At 40.6% G+C, this 18100-nt stretch overlaps 3 protein-coding genes across 3 annotated transcripts; 2 read left to right on the top strand and 1 right to left on the bottom strand.

Annotated features, from left to right (window-relative positions):
* Positions 1–979: 979 nt before the first annotated feature.
* LOC311053571 (phospholipase A and acyltransferase 2-like) lies at positions 980–3675 on the top strand. The gene is made up of 4 exons (XM_084069181.1): positions 980–1069; positions 1628–1748; positions 2491–2789; positions 3243–3675. The coding sequence occupies exons 1-4, from the start codon at positions 1052–1054 to the stop codon at positions 3339–3341; spliced, it is 537 nt and encodes a 178-aa protein (XP_083925307.1). The 5' UTR covers positions 980–1051; the 3' UTR covers positions 3342–3675.
* Positions 3676–4795: 1120 nt separating this feature from the next.
* On the top strand, positions 4796–15205 carry dedd (death effector domain containing). The gene is made up of 5 exons (XM_084068398.1): positions 4796–4965; positions 6597–7252; positions 9955–10059; positions 10153–10287; positions 10694–15205. Exons 2-5 carry the CDS (start codon positions 6673–6675, stop codon positions 11098–11100), a joined length of 1227 nt encoding a protein of 408 aa, XP_083924524.1. The 5' UTR covers positions 4796–4965; positions 6597–6672; the 3' UTR covers positions 11101–15205.
* A 102-nt stretch (positions 15206–15307) lies between these two features.
* Positions 15308–16927, bottom strand: ugt5e1 (UDP glucuronosyltransferase 5 family, polypeptide E1; the record flags this gene model as incomplete). Its single annotated transcript, XM_084070034.1, has 1 exon — positions 15308–16927. One exon carries the CDS (start codon positions 16925–16927, stop codon positions 15308–15310), a length of 1620 nt encoding a protein of 539 aa, XP_083926160.1.
* Positions 16928–18100: the final 1173 nt, after the last annotated feature.

Below are 18100 nucleotides of genomic sequence, written 5' to 3'. Positions count from 1 at the left end.
GAATATACATAGGACCACTCGCGTTGTAGCAGAAGATCATACTCTTGGCACCAAGCAAACAAAGGCAGTAAAGACACTTAAAGGTAGGGTAAGTGATATTTTTTTGGGTTAAAACAAAAAGTATTTTGTTAAAAGGTTAAAGCACTATATTCTGATAGTAATCATTGCTATAGAGTGTTTGTTCAGTAACAGGAGTCTCCCCGTCTCTCCAGCTCTTTAATAGGTGTCAAAATCTCAGCCAATCAGGAGAAAGTACCCATTTTTAAGCTTCATTTTTATAGTGTTCCAGTTCCAATTTTGTCTGCTCATTTCTTAGTGTCATTACTTCCAATTCCACTTGTTTAATCTAGATCCTGATTGAGTTCTCTATCCTGATTTGATAAAATTGGAAATGAAACTGAAACTGCATTTTCTGTTTTATAAAGAGCTGGAGAGACAAGGAGACTCCTTTTACTGAACAAACACTCTATAGCAATGAGTACTATCAGAATATAGAGCTATTTAACACTTATTTTAACCAAAGAAAAATCACTTACCCTACCTTTAAACAATGAAGTCATTAGGCCAAAACAGCACACAGCTGGGCACGCAGGTGGAAACAGTCTCACAAACAAGGAACACAGGGAGAGGGGCAAGCAGAGGACCGGCCCAAACTGTGACAAAAGAAAAGAGCTGGCTCAACAGGTTGTATTACACATAATTGTGTTCAGAATGGTGGGTAGCGAAAATAAAGTAATATAACAAGTAATGTAACTAATTACTGTTGATACCATGCGTCAAGTAATATTATTACGTTTTAAAGGAGTAATAAGTAAAGAGTAACTTATTACACTTCCTGGGTAACTTTCCCAACTCTGATTACAATTTTTTACATACAAGGACCAGCCTCTCAGCATGATGGCCAATCCGATGTCTTCACTCTTGCCACAGGGAATTTACAAAGCACCATTTTTTTCAAACTAGATTTGAATGACACATACCCAGTAGGGCGGGTTACTTGAAGAGATATTCAGTCAGTCTTTCACTGAGAGAAACTCGTCAGGAGCCTATAATGGAGTACCAAGAACAGGTAAGAAATGAAAAAGTCATACATTGAATTATGGTTTGAATTGCACAGGAACATTTTTTAAAATGTATATGAGTGTGTTTTTTTGTGTGTTTACCTGATATCTGATGTTATAACTTATGATGACAGCAGGTGTAAATACATAGTGAGTTTCTTGCTATCCACTGATATTGTAAACCTCTAAGAAAGGAGGGACATCTATCCAAAATTCCCTCTGTATTTTATACTGCATGTTCATAATTATTACAATTAAACAAATTAATGTGCAGTCAATGACACTGTCAGATGTATGTCAACTAGATGGATTCCTTCCTCCCACAAGATTGAATAGTGTGCAGGACTGAAAAAAGACTACATTAGGACAATAACAGTGATTAAATACAATTTATACCATTGCTAAAAACATAGGAGAGAGAATATAAAGCAGGAAACTATATTGTGCATTTACCTCAATGCACAATGCAATGCTGCCAAACCTGCTTTAAAACTAGAAAGGTGGGTGGAGATCACTGCAAAGGGTTGTTTTTCTGCTGTTTACATAATATTCTTTAATGAACACAGGTTGGTGAAATTGTGTCCGCTGCCAAGTTTGGAGACTTGATCCAATTTGAATACCCTATTGGATATTCACACTGGGGAGTATATGAAGAAGATGGACATGTAATCCATTTCGCTGTAGCAGGTGGGGCAATTAAATTGAATGTCTATAGGTTTACACATTAACCACTTTTAACCTGGCATCGCTACTTTGAGCTTGTCATTGTAGGCGAGTATTTCCCCCAAGTTTAGCAGATCTACAAGCACACATACAGTAACATCACAAACAATTTGATGCATTGTAAAGCTTGTAGACCGGCTATTTTCGCCTATATTTATTATTGGCTATTCATCCAACATTGAAGTAGACTATATTGTTGGGCTTAAGTGGCTGATTATCTGTTTTCATTTTAAATTGCATTTAGAGGATATAATACCTAATTTACCTATGTATGTCAACATCGTCCAGCTCTTATTTGCAATACGTCTATTAGGGGATATACATAATTTATCATAATAATTAAAGAAAAGTTATTACACAGAATATGAGAAAACCTAAATGAATAAAATCAAGAAACTAATCAAGAAACTTAAAGGAGTAGTTCACCCAAAAAAATACTTATTTTCTATCAATTACACACCCCATGAAGCCTTGAATTCATGGAGATTTTTTAGTTTTTGTCACATTCCAGAGCCAATAATTTGATGACCGGGTCATCGGTCAATAGGAGACTCAGTAGGAGACTCTTTGACTCTGGTAGTCAAAGTTTCTTGATTCGTTTCTAGATTTTATTTTGGCAAAATCAAAACACAAACCTTTGAGTAAGTTTAAGATCAAATTTGTCAAACGTTCTTTTTCTTTTCCTAATTTCTCCTGCTCCTTTTAGATGAGAGCAGGTTGATGTCCAATGTGCGCGAGTACCTGCAATCAGCTTTCCCAGTGTGTGGGGACCTTCTTCTCGGGCAAACCATGATACGCAGGATGCCACTGTCTGTGGTGACTGTGCCCACTGGAGCTCACGTGTTGATCAGTAACAATCGCCATGAATTCCAGCCATCCTCAAAGGAAGCTATGCAGAATCGCCTCGATGGCCTTCTTGATGTGGAGTTCCCATATGATCTGTTCTCCTTCAACTGCGAACACTTTGCCACATTTGTACGATATGGAAAGGCTGTCTGCAACCAGGTAACAAATTTGCTTTGAAATTTTATTATTCAATTTAAAAAGAAATGGTATCAGAATTATTAATATGTGACAATATAGTAAACCATAGGATCATTACATTCTAGTATTAACAGTCTTATACCTATAATAATATGTATGTCCCACCAGCCATCAGGCTACTTTATGTTTGGAGCACCCATGATTTATACTACTGCTACCACTTGTAATAATAACAGCAACAGCAATAATAATGATACTATTCTATAATTCCTCTACTGCAGAGTGTAAGGACTCTTAATAGAATAAAAAGTCTGTTTAACAGTTTAAACAAGCAAGCAAGCAAACAAACAAACAAACAAATAAATAAATAGCTATATGTTTAGAATCAAGATCACAACAATCAAAGAACTATGGAACATAAAAATGTATTCTATTTTGTGAATCTTCTGTTTTTCATTCTGCTATTTCTTCTAGATTCCTGGAAGACCCAAGAATAAAGAGTGTGAGGAGGCAACAGAATTGTTCGAGGACACCGTTGCCTCCAAAAGGATATCTCAGGACTTATTCAAATGAGCCTGCTTTAACTTATTTCCAATTTCCAAAGGAAAGTTGCTCTGACACTGATGATCACTGTTGTCGGACAAAATCTGAGTGTGTCCACGGATTCTCACACACACTTTATTCTTTGTATAATATCCTTAACACCCACACTTTCTTTAGACTCCCATGCAGTCTTTTCCTTGCATACAAGTACACTCTCGCACGCACGCACGCACGCACGCACGCACGCACGCACGCACGCACGCACGCACGCACGCACGCACGCACGCACACACACACACACACACACACACACACACACACACACACACACACACACACACACACACACACACACACACACACACTAAGGGCCCTTTCATTGTTCCGTCCAATGATGATTTACAATAGTCCACGAATGTATAAAACTGCACTGTGAATTTATTGTCCAAGATTTTGCACTGTTTCAGAAAAGACTATCTCTGATTTGTGTATGCTATTAATAAATCTGAAAGATTTACTATCAGTAAACTCTTTGATAAAGTGTTTTGATTTATTCCTCAAAATGCACAATGAACTAATTTGGTGCCACAGATTTTTCCTTTCACAAATGAATAAAATTAACTTTTTGTTATTTTAAACTTTTTGATAATTATCTCAATATTACTGTAATCAAAAACATGTAAATGGGCTGAAGTAGTTAAAGGTAGGGTAAGTGATTTTCTTTGGTTACAATAAGTGTTAAATAGCTCTATATTCTGATAGTACTCATCGCTATAGAGTGTTTGTTCAGTAAAAGGAGTCTCCTTGTCTCTCCAGCTCTTTATAAAACAGTTCCGTTTCAGTTTCATTTCCAATTTTATCCAATCAGGATAGAGAACTCAATCAGGATATAGATTAAACAAGTGAAATTGGAAGTGATGACACTAAGAAATGAGCAGGCAAAATTGGAAGACTCCTGTTACTGAACAAACACTCTATAGCAATGATTACTATCAGAATATAGTGCTTTAACCTTTTAACAAAATACTTTTTGTTTTAACCAAAAAATATCACTTACCCTACCTTTAATGTATGTTTTGTAATAATAATTTAAATCTACAAACTAGTAACTAGTAACTGCATGTTTTCAAATAATTGCAGTGGAGTACAAGTATAATATTTGCCTCTGAGATGTAGTGGAGTAGAAGTAAAACAAAGTATTGGAAATTGGAAATATTCAAGTAAAGTACAAATACCTCAAAATAGTGCTTAAGTGCAGTAAGTGAGTACATGTTCTTCTTAGTTACTTTAGTTTACACCACTGGCTGGCTGCCCTTGGGGCCTCGGACCCCAGTTTACGCCCCACGGGCTGGATTATGTCTATGGTTGGATGGATCTGCACTCTGCTGCCCCCCTGTCGGTCGGTGAGAGCTGAGCTCAAATACACCCGGAAGTGACTCCCATCGTGATCCTGGAAGTTCTTTCATTTTAGCTGAAGAAGGAAAATGGGCATCATGATGATAATTCACTGCCAGTGTCCGTGTGAGGAGTCGCAATAACACAACAAAAAACCCCATTCCTGGCCCAGAAGGACCCGCAGCGTACGCCGACCGTCTAAAAACACACACAGTGAACTGCGTAACGTCGTTGGAGATCTTTAAGAGGAGCCGAGAAGGTAAATGTGGTGAAAGAAAGCTCGCTTGTTTTCGATGTAGCCGCTAGCCAACCAGTGTTGCCATGTCCGCTTACTATAAGCGACGTTGGGCTTGTTTTTCCTCTGAAGTCGCTTGTAGATATTGCTAGATGCTGTTTTTTTCGGCTTGTTTATAAAGTGTAGTTGCCTACTTAGGATTGTTTCCTTTAGAACAGTGGTTCGCAGACATGTTCATGGCAAAGACCCCCAAATTGATGTATTTGTCCTCAGACCACCCCATCTGAAAATATTTAGTGCCAGGACCCCCCCCCCCCATACAAGACTTGTGTTGTTAAAATGTTCCAAAATTACCTCTTTTTTGTTGTTGTTGAAAATAGAAGATCTACAAGCGCGTTGTGGGCTTGTAGATCGGCTAGATAGCCGTTGCCTAGTCGGTTCTTTTGGGCTTGTTTTCATATACCTGGTTGCTTATTTCTCTTGCTAAATATGGCAACATTGCTAGCCACCTTGGCTAAGCTCAGCTAACGCAGGCTAAACCTGCTAAAGCAAACAAACATTACTCATGTATCACCCGCTGTGTTAGTTATACAGTCAGCTAAGGAGTAGTTGTTCTTATGATCCTGCTTGTGTAGATAACGGTTACTAACGTTTAGTAACACTGTATGGCGCTAGTTGTTGTCTTAACGGTAAGTTGTTGGGACTCCTAGCTGACGTTAGCTGTCTGTGGAATCATCACCATGATATATCACGGCCTCTCGTGCCTAATTTCTTGGGTTTAAAGGGTTTTTTCTTGCCCACCAGAACTGCTCTACTAGTTAACAACGCACTGCTAGCCTGTAGAGCTGTTCTTGTCGGCAAGCGACGCTGTCTTGCGATGGAGAGCGTAAGTTAGCCAACCCACTACTATGCTTGGCTAGCGAGCTAAGTGCTAGCGTTATAGTCACTATAATGGTCCTCTGACATTTGTATTGTGATTAATCATTTTGATGATTAGTTTGATTTCCAGCAGTCGTCGTTTAGGTTGACATTAGTGATGGCTGTTAGACATTGGACGAAACCGTTAGATTACAAGATTCTCAAACGCCATGTTTGTACCCAAGACTGATACTAAAAATGCCATATGTTTGGTCATTTGCACTTAAACAGTTAAAGAGCACGAATCTCTCATTACGGCAAGCAACCATTAAATCATGGTTATCATGCACTGATGTATGTGTCATATGGAACAGATGTTTAAAGTGTGCTACAGACAAATTACCCAAAAATATTGCCCACCCCTTATTTAAGGCTTCTGGCATTTTGCTTTATAAAATACAAAAAGACTATCCTTTTTCTGCACTGGTGCCATATGCGACTCCAGTGTAGCCTGAATTAAGTCATCATTAGACAGTGGTTTTAATTGTTTGCCACCTGATTTAAATTCATTTTTGGCACTGCAACTGTGTCTGTTGCACAGCTCTCATCTGGGGTTAGGGGGAGTTTTGTTTATGAGCTAAATCAAAATGGAAAAAACCCACAGCATTTGCTTTAGCATATACTGTATTTAAAATTGGTGTATTACTTCCACTGAGCACGTTATCTTTCTTCTACAGCCTTACTAGGTTTGCTGGTAGTTTTGTGTTTTACCTCCCCCACATCTCATTTGCACACAGTGAGTCGGTCGGAGTAGTGAACGTCCTCCAGACATTGTGGGGAGTCCGGCAGCCCTCATCTCCACCTGGCCCTGAGATGACCTCACAGCAGCCGCCACTACCTAATGCAAACATCAGCCCTCCCCAGCTCGGCTCACACAACTCCTCTGCCCACCAGGCCCGGCCTCACATTCACGCTAACCAGCTGGACTCTACTCAGAGCAGTGCGGTGGCTGCCCATCCTCCCCCCCACAGAGCCCTGATGGGTGGACCCGGCTCCTCTGCCGTGGCCACCTCCAGTGGCGAGGCCACCAATCGGAACGCCTCCGCCTCCTGCCCCAACTCCACCTCGTCTAGGCGACCTTCGTCTGGGCGCTTTGAACCCTGGCCGGAGGAGGCGGTGGACAACTCGTACGGGCTCTATTCCCTCCACCGCATGTTTGACATAGTTGGGGCCCAACTGACCCACCGGGACGTCCGGGTGCTGTCTTTTCTATTTGTGGACGTTATTGACGAGTACGAGCGTGGCGGCATCAGGAGCGGCAGGGACTTCCTTCTGGCCCTGGAGCGGCAGGGACGCTGTGATGAGACCAACTTCAGACATGTGCTGCAGCTGCTGCGGATCATCACACGCCACGATCTGTTGCCCTACGTTACGCTCAGAAGGAGACAGACCGGTGAGTACATGAGCAGTGCGCTCATCCCATTAAGACTTGAGGCAGACTCTTTAAATGCCCTCTAAATCAGTAGTTCTCACTCTTTCAAGATTTTTCAAAAAAGTTCAAATATAGCAGATGTGCAAGCTCACAGCGCGGCACTGTGAGCTTGTATATCTGCTATTTTTGAATAGCCAACGGAAAAAATGACACAGATGCTTTCCCGGGTTTAATGGGTTATACCAGAACGGCTTGGGCATTGAGCATAGACCAATTATTTGTTTACTAACATTGAGCCTGGACGCACAGGTGATTGTTTCACGCAATCAATTCCCAACCTGTTTCGGGGTGCACTGGTTTCAGCACACCCCAACCCCCTCTTGTGTGTGTTGGCTAGTGAGACGCGTCCTAACGAGACCTGATATAATGGGTTTCGTTGCGCGCATACTGGCTGCACGCAGCCAGTATGACGTCGTCTGTTAAGGGGTCTATGGGCTGACACTTGGGATGTTCAGTTGACAATGAATCGACTATCGATTAATCAGTCGTTAAGAATTTGCTCAATTAATTGAACATTCCATGGTTCTGATTTCCCGGCATTCATTATCACAAACAAAGGCTATGTATTATCTGAGCAGCTCAAAATATTATTCACAAATTCAACCGCTACTGCTTTCCACTGCGTTGCCATGGAATATACTGTACATGAGAGCTTAATAATGACATTGATTGATGTAGCACTAGTTTACAGGGGCAATTGTATCGTTTGGTTAATTTAACACCAGTATTTTCAGAACAAAATGTTTCAGCGTTCTGTCTCAGGTGCTACTATGCAGTTTGTGCTTGTAATAGTAAATTCAGGTTCCAAATCACCCCTTATAAATTAATCGATGATCGATCAATAAGGTGAATAATGATATAATCGATCATTTTCATCCCTAGTTGACACTAAGGTATCAAAAGGGGGGGGGGGGGGGGGGGGGGGTTAAATATGTTAATACAGCGTCACAATCATTTAACCACTTTATCCATTTATACGTTGACAATTCAAAAATAGCAGATATACAAGCTCACTGTGAGTTTGTACATTAGACAAGTGTTTCTTTTGTGTTGACAATCCGGTGCAATTGACGATTTGTATATTTAACATAATATGTTAAATAAACAAATGAGGAGAATTGCTGTGTGCTGTGGGGCAAGTATCTGCTGTACACCTGTTTCTCAAATAAAAATAAGTTTATAAAAAAAAAAAAAAACTAATGAGGGGTGAATTAGAATATTATATTATGCAGTCTTGATGACCATATCCATATGGGCTACTGGCAAGCAATTAATTACTCTTCTCTGTTATAACTGTTATAACTTTTTAACATCTTGTGTGGCAGACAGTGGACGATTGGGCAGCTGGTGCATGAGAGAGGGAGAGATCTCCAAAAATGTTTTAGAATTAAACTGTGTGGGGTGCCAATTACCAATTGCTTCAATTGGTGGACATCATTTGTCTGGCCAAGATCATTTTTTGATGTAATGAAAATGTTACATACTCTTGAAAACATCAGATCAGCAAGAAGTCTCTACTGTATCTGTAATTGATTGGTCTTGCCTGGCCTTTGAAGTAACCTAGTAATAAACTAGTAAATCATTTTTTTTCTGGCTTTTCAAAATATGCATTTCAAAGTCTCATAACCCCCCCCCCACCCCCCCCTGCTAATAAGATAATTCCTTGCATAAAAAATTACGATGGACACCCAGCCATATTCCTTCTATGCAAATGCAGTTTGCATAGAAGGTTATTTTCTGCACATAAACTAATTAGTATCCTACTTCTCTGACAACTGACACCAAGCTCATATTTAAGTAGCATTTGGATTTAAGCAATCTTACTTTCCACACGTATTGTTTTCTATTGTGATCCTGTCATGCCTTTTGTCTGTAAGTGCTTATTGGTTTGTTGTCGGAGCCAAAGACAATGCACAGCCAAATCCACAAAGGCCTATGCTTAAGTCTAAAATAGAAGTCTAGTGTGATGGATGAAGCTCAATTGAATTTGTGTCCTTGCCTTGACATAGCCTAGAGGGCCGTCCACACCAAGCACTATAACTATCGTTCACCAATGTTGTCGTTACAGTTGTGGTGTGGGCTCTGCCATCTGCTTGAGTAAGAACAATTGTTTTAAACAATATATTTTTAGTTATGGTTATAGTGCTTAGTGTAGACAGCCCTTAACCACGTATGCTCTATTTCATAATTCATACTTTGTCATATGCTGGTGTCGTGTGGGGAAAATAGCTGATCTACAAGCTCAATACACTCAATACGCCAGTTTTCACCTAGAGATACGCTACGTTGCCTTCACACCTACGTCGACGCACCGCCGATCCGACTAATATGCCCATATATGGATACCTCTATCTGTCAGTCCAAGTCCTTTCTTGCCCATATATGGAGTTCCCTGATGTCATCAGTATATGCCCATATATGGGCATGCCCTCTTTTGCACCCAGATATGGAGCTGACTGATTTGTTTGCGCCTCATGCCATGATGGACACATTGAGTTTAGACAACACACTCCATATTTGGGGCGTAGCTGCACTGGGAACTCCTTATATGGTTATGGCTGAGTCATGGTGACATGAGCGTGACGTCAGAGGTCCGCCCGCCCGCTGGCCGGCCGGCCCTCCCTTCAGGATTGAAAGTGTTCAACTCTGCTGTTTTTCCTCAGTGTGCCCAGACCCTGTTGACAAGTACTTAGAGGAGACATCAGTGCGCTATGTGTCCCCAAGAGGAGCAGCCCAGAGCAGGGAGGCACCACCCCACAGAAGGACAGGTGTGTGCACATGTCCATTACTCTCTGTATTGGAAAGAGAAGTCTGTTTGAATTATATCAATGACGTTCTATCCTCTTGTGTGATATCATCAGGCCCTCAGCCGGTGATTTGCTGTTCCCCTAGTGGGTCCCAGGTGGGGGTCCAAACAAAGCCTGCCCCCCCTGCACTCAGCCGTAAAAGGAAGAGGAGCCACAGCACCGCGGACTGCAGAGAGAAGCAAACCTGCGGTAAGACAGTCAAAACCTGGCACCTTGTATCTCAATTTAATATATACATATTATATCTGGAGGAGGCACAGAAAATCCACACCCACTCATTTCAATGAAAGTTTCTCACCCAGCACATACTCCCCTCCTTCCGAGTTTGGGCCAATGGGTTTGATGGCATCATAGGCCCACATTGCACATGCAAGCCTGTGAGTTGAGCCCATGCCGTTCATGTTTTGCGCCCAAACTTGTTGTACCAGAGTTGGCCACTTCCAAAAGTGACGAGGCACATTTTTCATGACTGCAGCTATTTTAGATACTTGTGCCACACTGTCATAAAAAATATAAAATAGGGTTTAAGTATTCACTGCTACTATGTTTGACCCATCTCCCTTGTATCCTCTCCTCTCTGTATGCCTTTACCTAGATATCCGTCTCCGGGTGCGTGCTGAATACTGCCAGCATGAGTCGGCGCTCCAGGGCAACGTGTTCTCCAACAAACAGGAAGCTGTGGAGCGGCAATTTGAACGCTTCAATCAAGCCAATACCATCCTCAAGTCCCGAGACTTGGGCTCCATCATCTGCGATATCAAATTCTCTGAGCTCACGTACCTGGATGCCTTTTGGAGGGACTACATCAACGGCTCACTGCTAGAGGCCCTCAAGGGGGTCTTCATTACAGACTCCCTAAAGCAGGCTGTGGGTCACGAGGCCATCAAACTGCTCGTCAATGTGGACGAGGAGGATTACCAGGCTGGGCGCCGCAAGCTACTCCGCAACCTGGTAACGGGTGGAGGCAGCTCAGCTGGAGGCGGTAAAGAGACCGCATCCTAGACACTCATTCCAGAAAGTGGCAGAGGGGACGGGGAAGGGGACGGCTTTGTCCCTGTCCCACTAGGTGTAGAACTAAGATGTGCTCATGTTTTCTGAGATGCCTCAAAGCTGTCCCATAGCTGTTAAGGGAGCTGGAGTGCTTCACGGTATTCACTTGATTCCATGAAAATTGAAGTCTGAGAGAATCTTGTCAGCCACCGCCCCCTCCCCGTAACTTCTGAAGGGAGTGACCTCTTTTTTGTGTGTGCGCAAGAAGAGGAAGGCACCACATACAGGTTAACAGTGTTTTGAATGTTAAGCTTTTTATTTCTTACAAGGGGAGAGCAGGGGGACAATGCTAATATTGTAACTTGTGCATTGAACATAAAAAAAAAGGTTTACCATTGTCTTTGGTATCACATAGCTCATTGATACATACTTGTCAACTCCCCTTCGTTGAACGCTAATAATCACAAAAAGTGACTTTGATTTGTTGTCCCTCACCGTTCAGGAATGGAAATATGTGAGACAAATGCCTACACCAAGAAAAAAGAAAGAAACAAGTCGGTCAATCTCAGAACGAGTGATAGCCTCTGTTCCGCTGATTGTTTTTTTGTTTTGTGTGTGTGTGTGCGCATTATTTTCATTGCATTTGGTTTAGTAAGGCTTGATTGGACTAACCCTATTGCTATATTACTGATCTATTATTGGATGTTGTAGAAAGGTGCAGCCCATAGTTGACTCACAATTTGTTTTCCTAATTCTGGAAAACTAGTAGGCTATTTGGCCAAGATTTTGTATATGAGGTTTCCTTGCCTGTAGAATCCACCCCTCCTTCACATCCTTCATGTTTAGCTCATGCGTGTTCATTCTGGAACTCCCTTTCTTGGTCATTCCCAACAATGTGCTCACAAGTGGCTGAAGATGTCATATTATGAACAGTCGTGATAATTATGATATAAGTTTATATTTTTGAATGTGCAGTCTCTGGTCATTAATGCTTTCTTGATCATTCTGACGTATTTCACGTCTTTTCAATGCAACATGGAATGGTGTTGATTACTGAAGTCTTGATCAAATTTTACTTGGTTGCAGTTTTGTCAACATATAGTACACTTTACTTCCCCTTTACTCGGCACAATTCGATCTTTTTTTATTGGAAATAATATGTAGCTACTCACTTAACCAAATGTTAGACTCACTGCACCTGTAAAGCTTTGTCTTAAAATGGGAGAAAAATGCCACAGCGACTGCCTAGGTGTTTGGGCAAAGAACTTGGCTGAACATAGATATTCAGGGACCGAGTTTGAACTACATTTACACAATTTACAAGATGGGAGGGGGGATGTTACATGGTTGTCAATTCGAAACATCAGCTGTTCGATTTATTTTGGACCAACTGTATATTGTGGACGTGTCCAAGGACTCTCCACATTTTACTGCTTGCCATACCGTTAATTTGGTCAATAACTTCCAATTCAGTTCTGTGATACAGACACTTGATTAAGACAGAATACCACCGTTGCAGTGTTTCAAGTGACGCTATAATGCTCAATTATTCAGATTTTAAATATAATTTCTTTGATGTCGATATGCTATGGTGGCCTGAAGGCACCATTCGATTCAACGAATGCTTGTGACGGAATACTCTTGACAATATTGCTGATAATCACTTCATTTTATGTTTTGATATATTCATAAGATAAGGATGCATAGCAAGGAGGCTGTTATAGTGTGTTGCCTATGTCACTTAGGACTCTGCATCACATTCTTTGCCATCAGGCTTCTCTGAACACCACAGGAATCATTGGGGAGCAGTAGGCTATGTGATGCACTTAATATTTTAGCGTGGATCTTAAAAGTGACATGGACATTTTGTATTAACTTATATAAGTCCCATATACCACAACTCAATTTGCCACTAGCTTATTTACTTTACCCCTCTCCTTTCAAGACCGTTTGTTTTACAAACCGAGTCTCAAAGCTATACCTCCAGCTGAAATATGTATCGGGTTGAAACGGAAAAGGAAAGGATCAGATCAAAAAAGAAGATTTTGAGTGTTGATTATTTTTTACATGAATCAGTAGTTCTCACACAAGATTTTTCAAAAATAGATGTACAAGCTCTCAGCACGGCACTAAGTGACGTGCTGTGAGCTTGTATATTATCTGCTATTTTTGAATAGCCAATGCAAAGATCTAAAATGACACAGATGCTTTCCCGGTTTTAATGGGTTAATAGTAATAAAGCAGTGTGTGTTGTTATGATGATGTAAATGTTCACATCCATTTATACCATGGACTCCTTTTGTGATATCCTTTCATGCAACAAATGGAAGTGAATGGAGAGGGGTGCATTTTTTATTAAAATTTTCCACTCACCGACCACAGAAGCTACAGATACAAATGAGTGGCAGTATATGGACTGATATTAGAACGGATACAGTTACATGATCTACGAAAAGTCCATATCGCTTTGGATTTAATTTTAATTTTAATCAAGAGTTGGCATCTTATCCGATTAATGCTGCACTGATACCAGTATGCCGCATGCCCATGCCCAATGTCCAATATGGCTTTTGTTGGCAACTGGTATTAGTGACAGTTGTTTATTATCAAAACATTGTTAATTAGTGACACTGAAGATAACTAAATGACAAATTATATTTAAGTTACACTTAATAATTAAAGTCTGTGCAATGAATTTCAAAAGAGATTCGAAGAAGTTTTATTTGTCACTCAGTCATACAAGTATGTACAGTCAGTGAAATGTTGGTGTGACATGCACCACAGACTTATGTCTGTATCAATAAAAGTGTATTCAATACTCGGGCTTATACTCTTGTATAGGCTTATATGAGTAAGTTAATAAAAATCTGTCGGTCATCAATTTGTACTTGGTCATCAACATATGCCGTCGATGCAACTCATGACTTCATATTCCTTTCTTAAATAGTTATTTTTTCTTGTTTTGGATTGTGAAGCACTGCTCTGTCCTTAATTATGGATGACAGGTTTTTGCCAAATGTTCTGCAATCAGATAATGCCTCTGACGTGAAATGGATATATTGTAACCGTGTATAGGTTTTTTTCATCAATTGGGAAAATGGTGGTTCGAACAGCATTTTGCTTGATGTATGTTGTTCAAAGTTTAGTATACATTTTTACTAAATGTTTTCCTGGCAAAGAACCTCTAACCTTAGCTCTCCAATCCATGGGTAAATGCCAGAAAAAATAAGTTATGACTGAAAGGCCTCTAATACTGTGAAATGAGATAAGGTAGGCCTAGATTTATACTTTTCCCTAGTGGAATTTCACATAAAGGTTGCAAGCTAGTATCTATTATATAGGTTGTTGTATGTTATGTTCATTGTTTTATGCAGCTGTCTTTATTACTTAACTGCATGTAACCTGTTATGATCTCCAAAAACGTAAGACTCAAACTCAAAGGTCTGTAACTGTTTGTAGATAACTTTAATAGGCTAGCAAATGTCTTTATCTCCTCAAAACCATTTCTTGCACAAAGCAGACAATTGACTGTTAATAAATTGAGTGGATGGGTTTGTTCAAGTTAGTCTATGAAATTTATCTAGATGTTTGACGGTGTAAGGCTTAAGAAAATAATTTCCAATTTTCAGATCACACTAATTCACAATATTTGTTATAGCCAGTGATAGCAAACAGAAACAAATGATTCACACCACTGAAACACATTTAATATCGAATGCGGTCTCAGTGGTTACATCAAGCTCAGTTGACCAGTGTTGAATAAATGTATTTAGTGGAGCGTCAAGCCACATGGAAGTACTGTAATCTCATTATGTAATAGAAAGACAAATGCCATACTGCAATTGTAATGGAGCAATTTTAATTGGAGCTCTCAAAATTAACCTTTACTGTTCAGTCAGATAGCCACCATTAATTACACAATGATGAGAAGCAGGAAATGCAACACTTTCTTTTGCCCATTTTGGCCTTATGTCAAATGTTTTTACCTTTTCAATTTTATTTGTGTCGACCAAGAAAGAGATTGTGGTATTATGTGAATATTTACATGGTTACATTTGACTGGTACATTTATGTCTGTACAAATCAACTTAATTTGTTCAAAAATCAATAAAATGTTGTATAATCAAACTTTTGTGGCACATGCTGTGCCAATATTGATATATTTCATAGTTCATATTAATAGCAAAAGCGATTCCTGACATTTCTACTTTTCCCAATGTTAATGCAGCTTTTCTTTTCTCCTGCACACCTTATATAGAACTTTGCAAATGCTGTAGACTACAAGCAGGAAAAAGACTGCAACACTTAGGAGGAATGCCAGTACATCCAGACCGTGGTACACATACCAGGGCATCTTGTATGACTCTGTTCGCAAGTGTGCTGCCCCTTTGTGCCTTATAACAAATTCCACCCCAAAGATTGCTCTTTCCATTGGTTTGAGGGGCTGATCACGATGAAGCTGTGACATTTTCAGCATTCTCTTCCTGTATGGCCTTTTATCATCCAGGAGGTCTGTGAGAGCTTCTGTCAAGGTGTCTACTTGCAGCAATGTCACATCTAGGACTTTAGCCACACCCCTGGCCTCCAAACGCACCATGTTGTCAAACTGGTCAAGAATGAGAGGGAGGCCTAGCATTGGAACCCCGTGATATATGGCCTCGTAAATCCCATTGGTACCACCGTGTGTGACAAATGCTTTGGTTTTTGGGTGGCCCAGTAGATCATTCTGCGGCAGCCAATCCACAATCAGCGTGTTATTGCCCAATGTTGAAGGCTTCTCTCCTAGGTGCCTCCACACTACCTTCTGCGGCAGATGGGAAAATGCCGTTGCTACCACCTCTGAAATCTCAGGGAGGAGGCTCTCCAGAAGAGTTCCAAGAGACATCACTACTACCCCATGTTCTCCAGAGCTTTGGACAAAAGCCTCCAACTCTTCTGGCAAAGGCTTTGATGGCTTACATTGAAACCCCCCAATGTAAATCACATTAGGCATGGTTGGGCGTGGGAACTCGAACACAAAGTCAACTCTCATAAGCCACAGGTCAGCCCCTTGAAAGAGAGAGTAGATATTGATGTTTGGATCAAGAAAGTCATCACACACGCCTTGGTAGAGTGGCCTAGTGACAACATGATCAATGTAAAGGCCGATACCATAATGCAAGACATTTTTCAATTTATTGGCAAAGCTCATCTTATCTGAGACCAGGGACCCAAGAGTTGGCACATACGACAAAGGTGAGGGAGCTATGGCAAAATGTCCTTCTCCGCTGCTTATCCATCGAACATTAAGCACTGTTGGAAGACCTAAATATTTCCCCACTATGACACCTCCTGCAAACCCTGGGTCTGTCAACATCAAATCAAAGTGAGAGGCTCTCAGGTGGTCCACCAGCTGCTTGTTGTCCATCACTAGACGAGCCATCTCAGCATTAGCGCGATGGCACTCCTCCAATAAACCCATTAATTCCTGATTCAGGGCAATGAAGGAGGATATGGATCTGTCTCTAGTCCAAAGCTCCAGGTTTTTCCTCATATAGGATGACATGTGTTTAGGGTCCTCAAAGTTGCTTCCCACTGGTACAGGCACTGTCACAGAGGTGTAGTGGCTAGCTTTCTCCTTAATATACCAACTGGAAGAGGAGCGTATAATTGTTATATTATGGCCTCTCTCATGCAGCTCTCTCAAGAGAATGTCCATGTTGAGCCAATGACTGCCATCTACAGGGTACACCAGTATCTTGCCGGCCTGGCTTTTCACAGGTATAGTTAACAGGATGCCAGTCAGGAGAAGCAAAGTTAAAGGTCTGGGAAACCGGGGAACCGCTGCCTGCAAATGCATACTGTGTTTGGTATGCTGAGGAAATAGGAATACAGTATATGAGCATTCTTGTTGGTGTAATTTATTTTCAAAAATATACCAATATCCAAAGTTCTGAAAGTAACAGGTTATTATCTTTTTAAATATGTTAGTTTAAATTAATAATGTCTGCTGTGACAGTCTGTTGATATAATGTGCTGCTATTTAAATCTAGTCTCTAAGGCAGGATCTACCCTTTTTTTCATTCAAGTCAAAGTCACACACACACACACACACACACACACACACACACACACACACACACACACACACACACACACACACACACACACACACACACACACACACACACACACACACACACACACACACACACACAAATCAAAGAGGGTGCAACTTACCCCGTTAGCCTGAATTTTGTTATTTCTTTTGGGGAAGGTACCACAAAGTAATCCCCTTGAATGGAATGGTATGGTATCTGAGATACGTCCCCCTTTACTGTGCACACAGGAACACTGTGCACTTTGGCACAAAGGTATGTCAGCTTGTGTGAACTTTGCCACATACCAGTATCTCTGAAATCCCCTCAGGACTGGACAACAAAGAAACACGTTCTATAATCCCTTGCCTGCCCCAGAAAGAACATTAAGCCTGATTTATACTTTGTAGTATGATGGTGTCGCAAGCCAGAAATAGCACATCTACAAGCGTTGCATCGTGACATTGTATAAATAAATATTATAAATATATACACATATACATATACACATACATATATATACACATATACATATATACACATATACATATATACACACATACATACACACACACACACTGTAGCAATGCAAATCAACATTATTAGGCAACAGTTACATCAGAGTGCCTGGATTATGCCGAAATATGGACATGCCTGATGTCACAAGACTGACATCATCCAGGTTGGAACTAACTGTGACATCACAACATAAAAGCTGGTACTGGAAGAAGGTTCCTATTATTAATTCATTATATTTTACAGTTTATTAAATCTATTACAGTTTGTAACAGGTTCCTATTCAGATTATAGTTTAACTCATCTGAGGTTAAAGTAAGTTTGGCTAAATAGTGTAAGTAACTAGACATCCGAGTTTTGAGTAGTTTACACATAACACATTTTGGTAACTCTGGGATTCTTGATTAGTAAACCTGGTC

The sequence above is a fragment of the Gymnoscopelus microlampas genome, assembly GCF_963454915.1.
Source record: "Gymnoscopelus microlampas genome assembly, chromosome: 10".
In the NCBI taxonomy this organism is placed as follows: Eukaryota; Metazoa; Chordata; class Actinopteri; order Myctophiformes; family Myctophidae; genus Gymnoscopelus; species Gymnoscopelus microlampas.
Note: the sequence above shows the minus strand (reverse complement) of the source record. Positions and strands in the feature narration are given on the sequence as shown.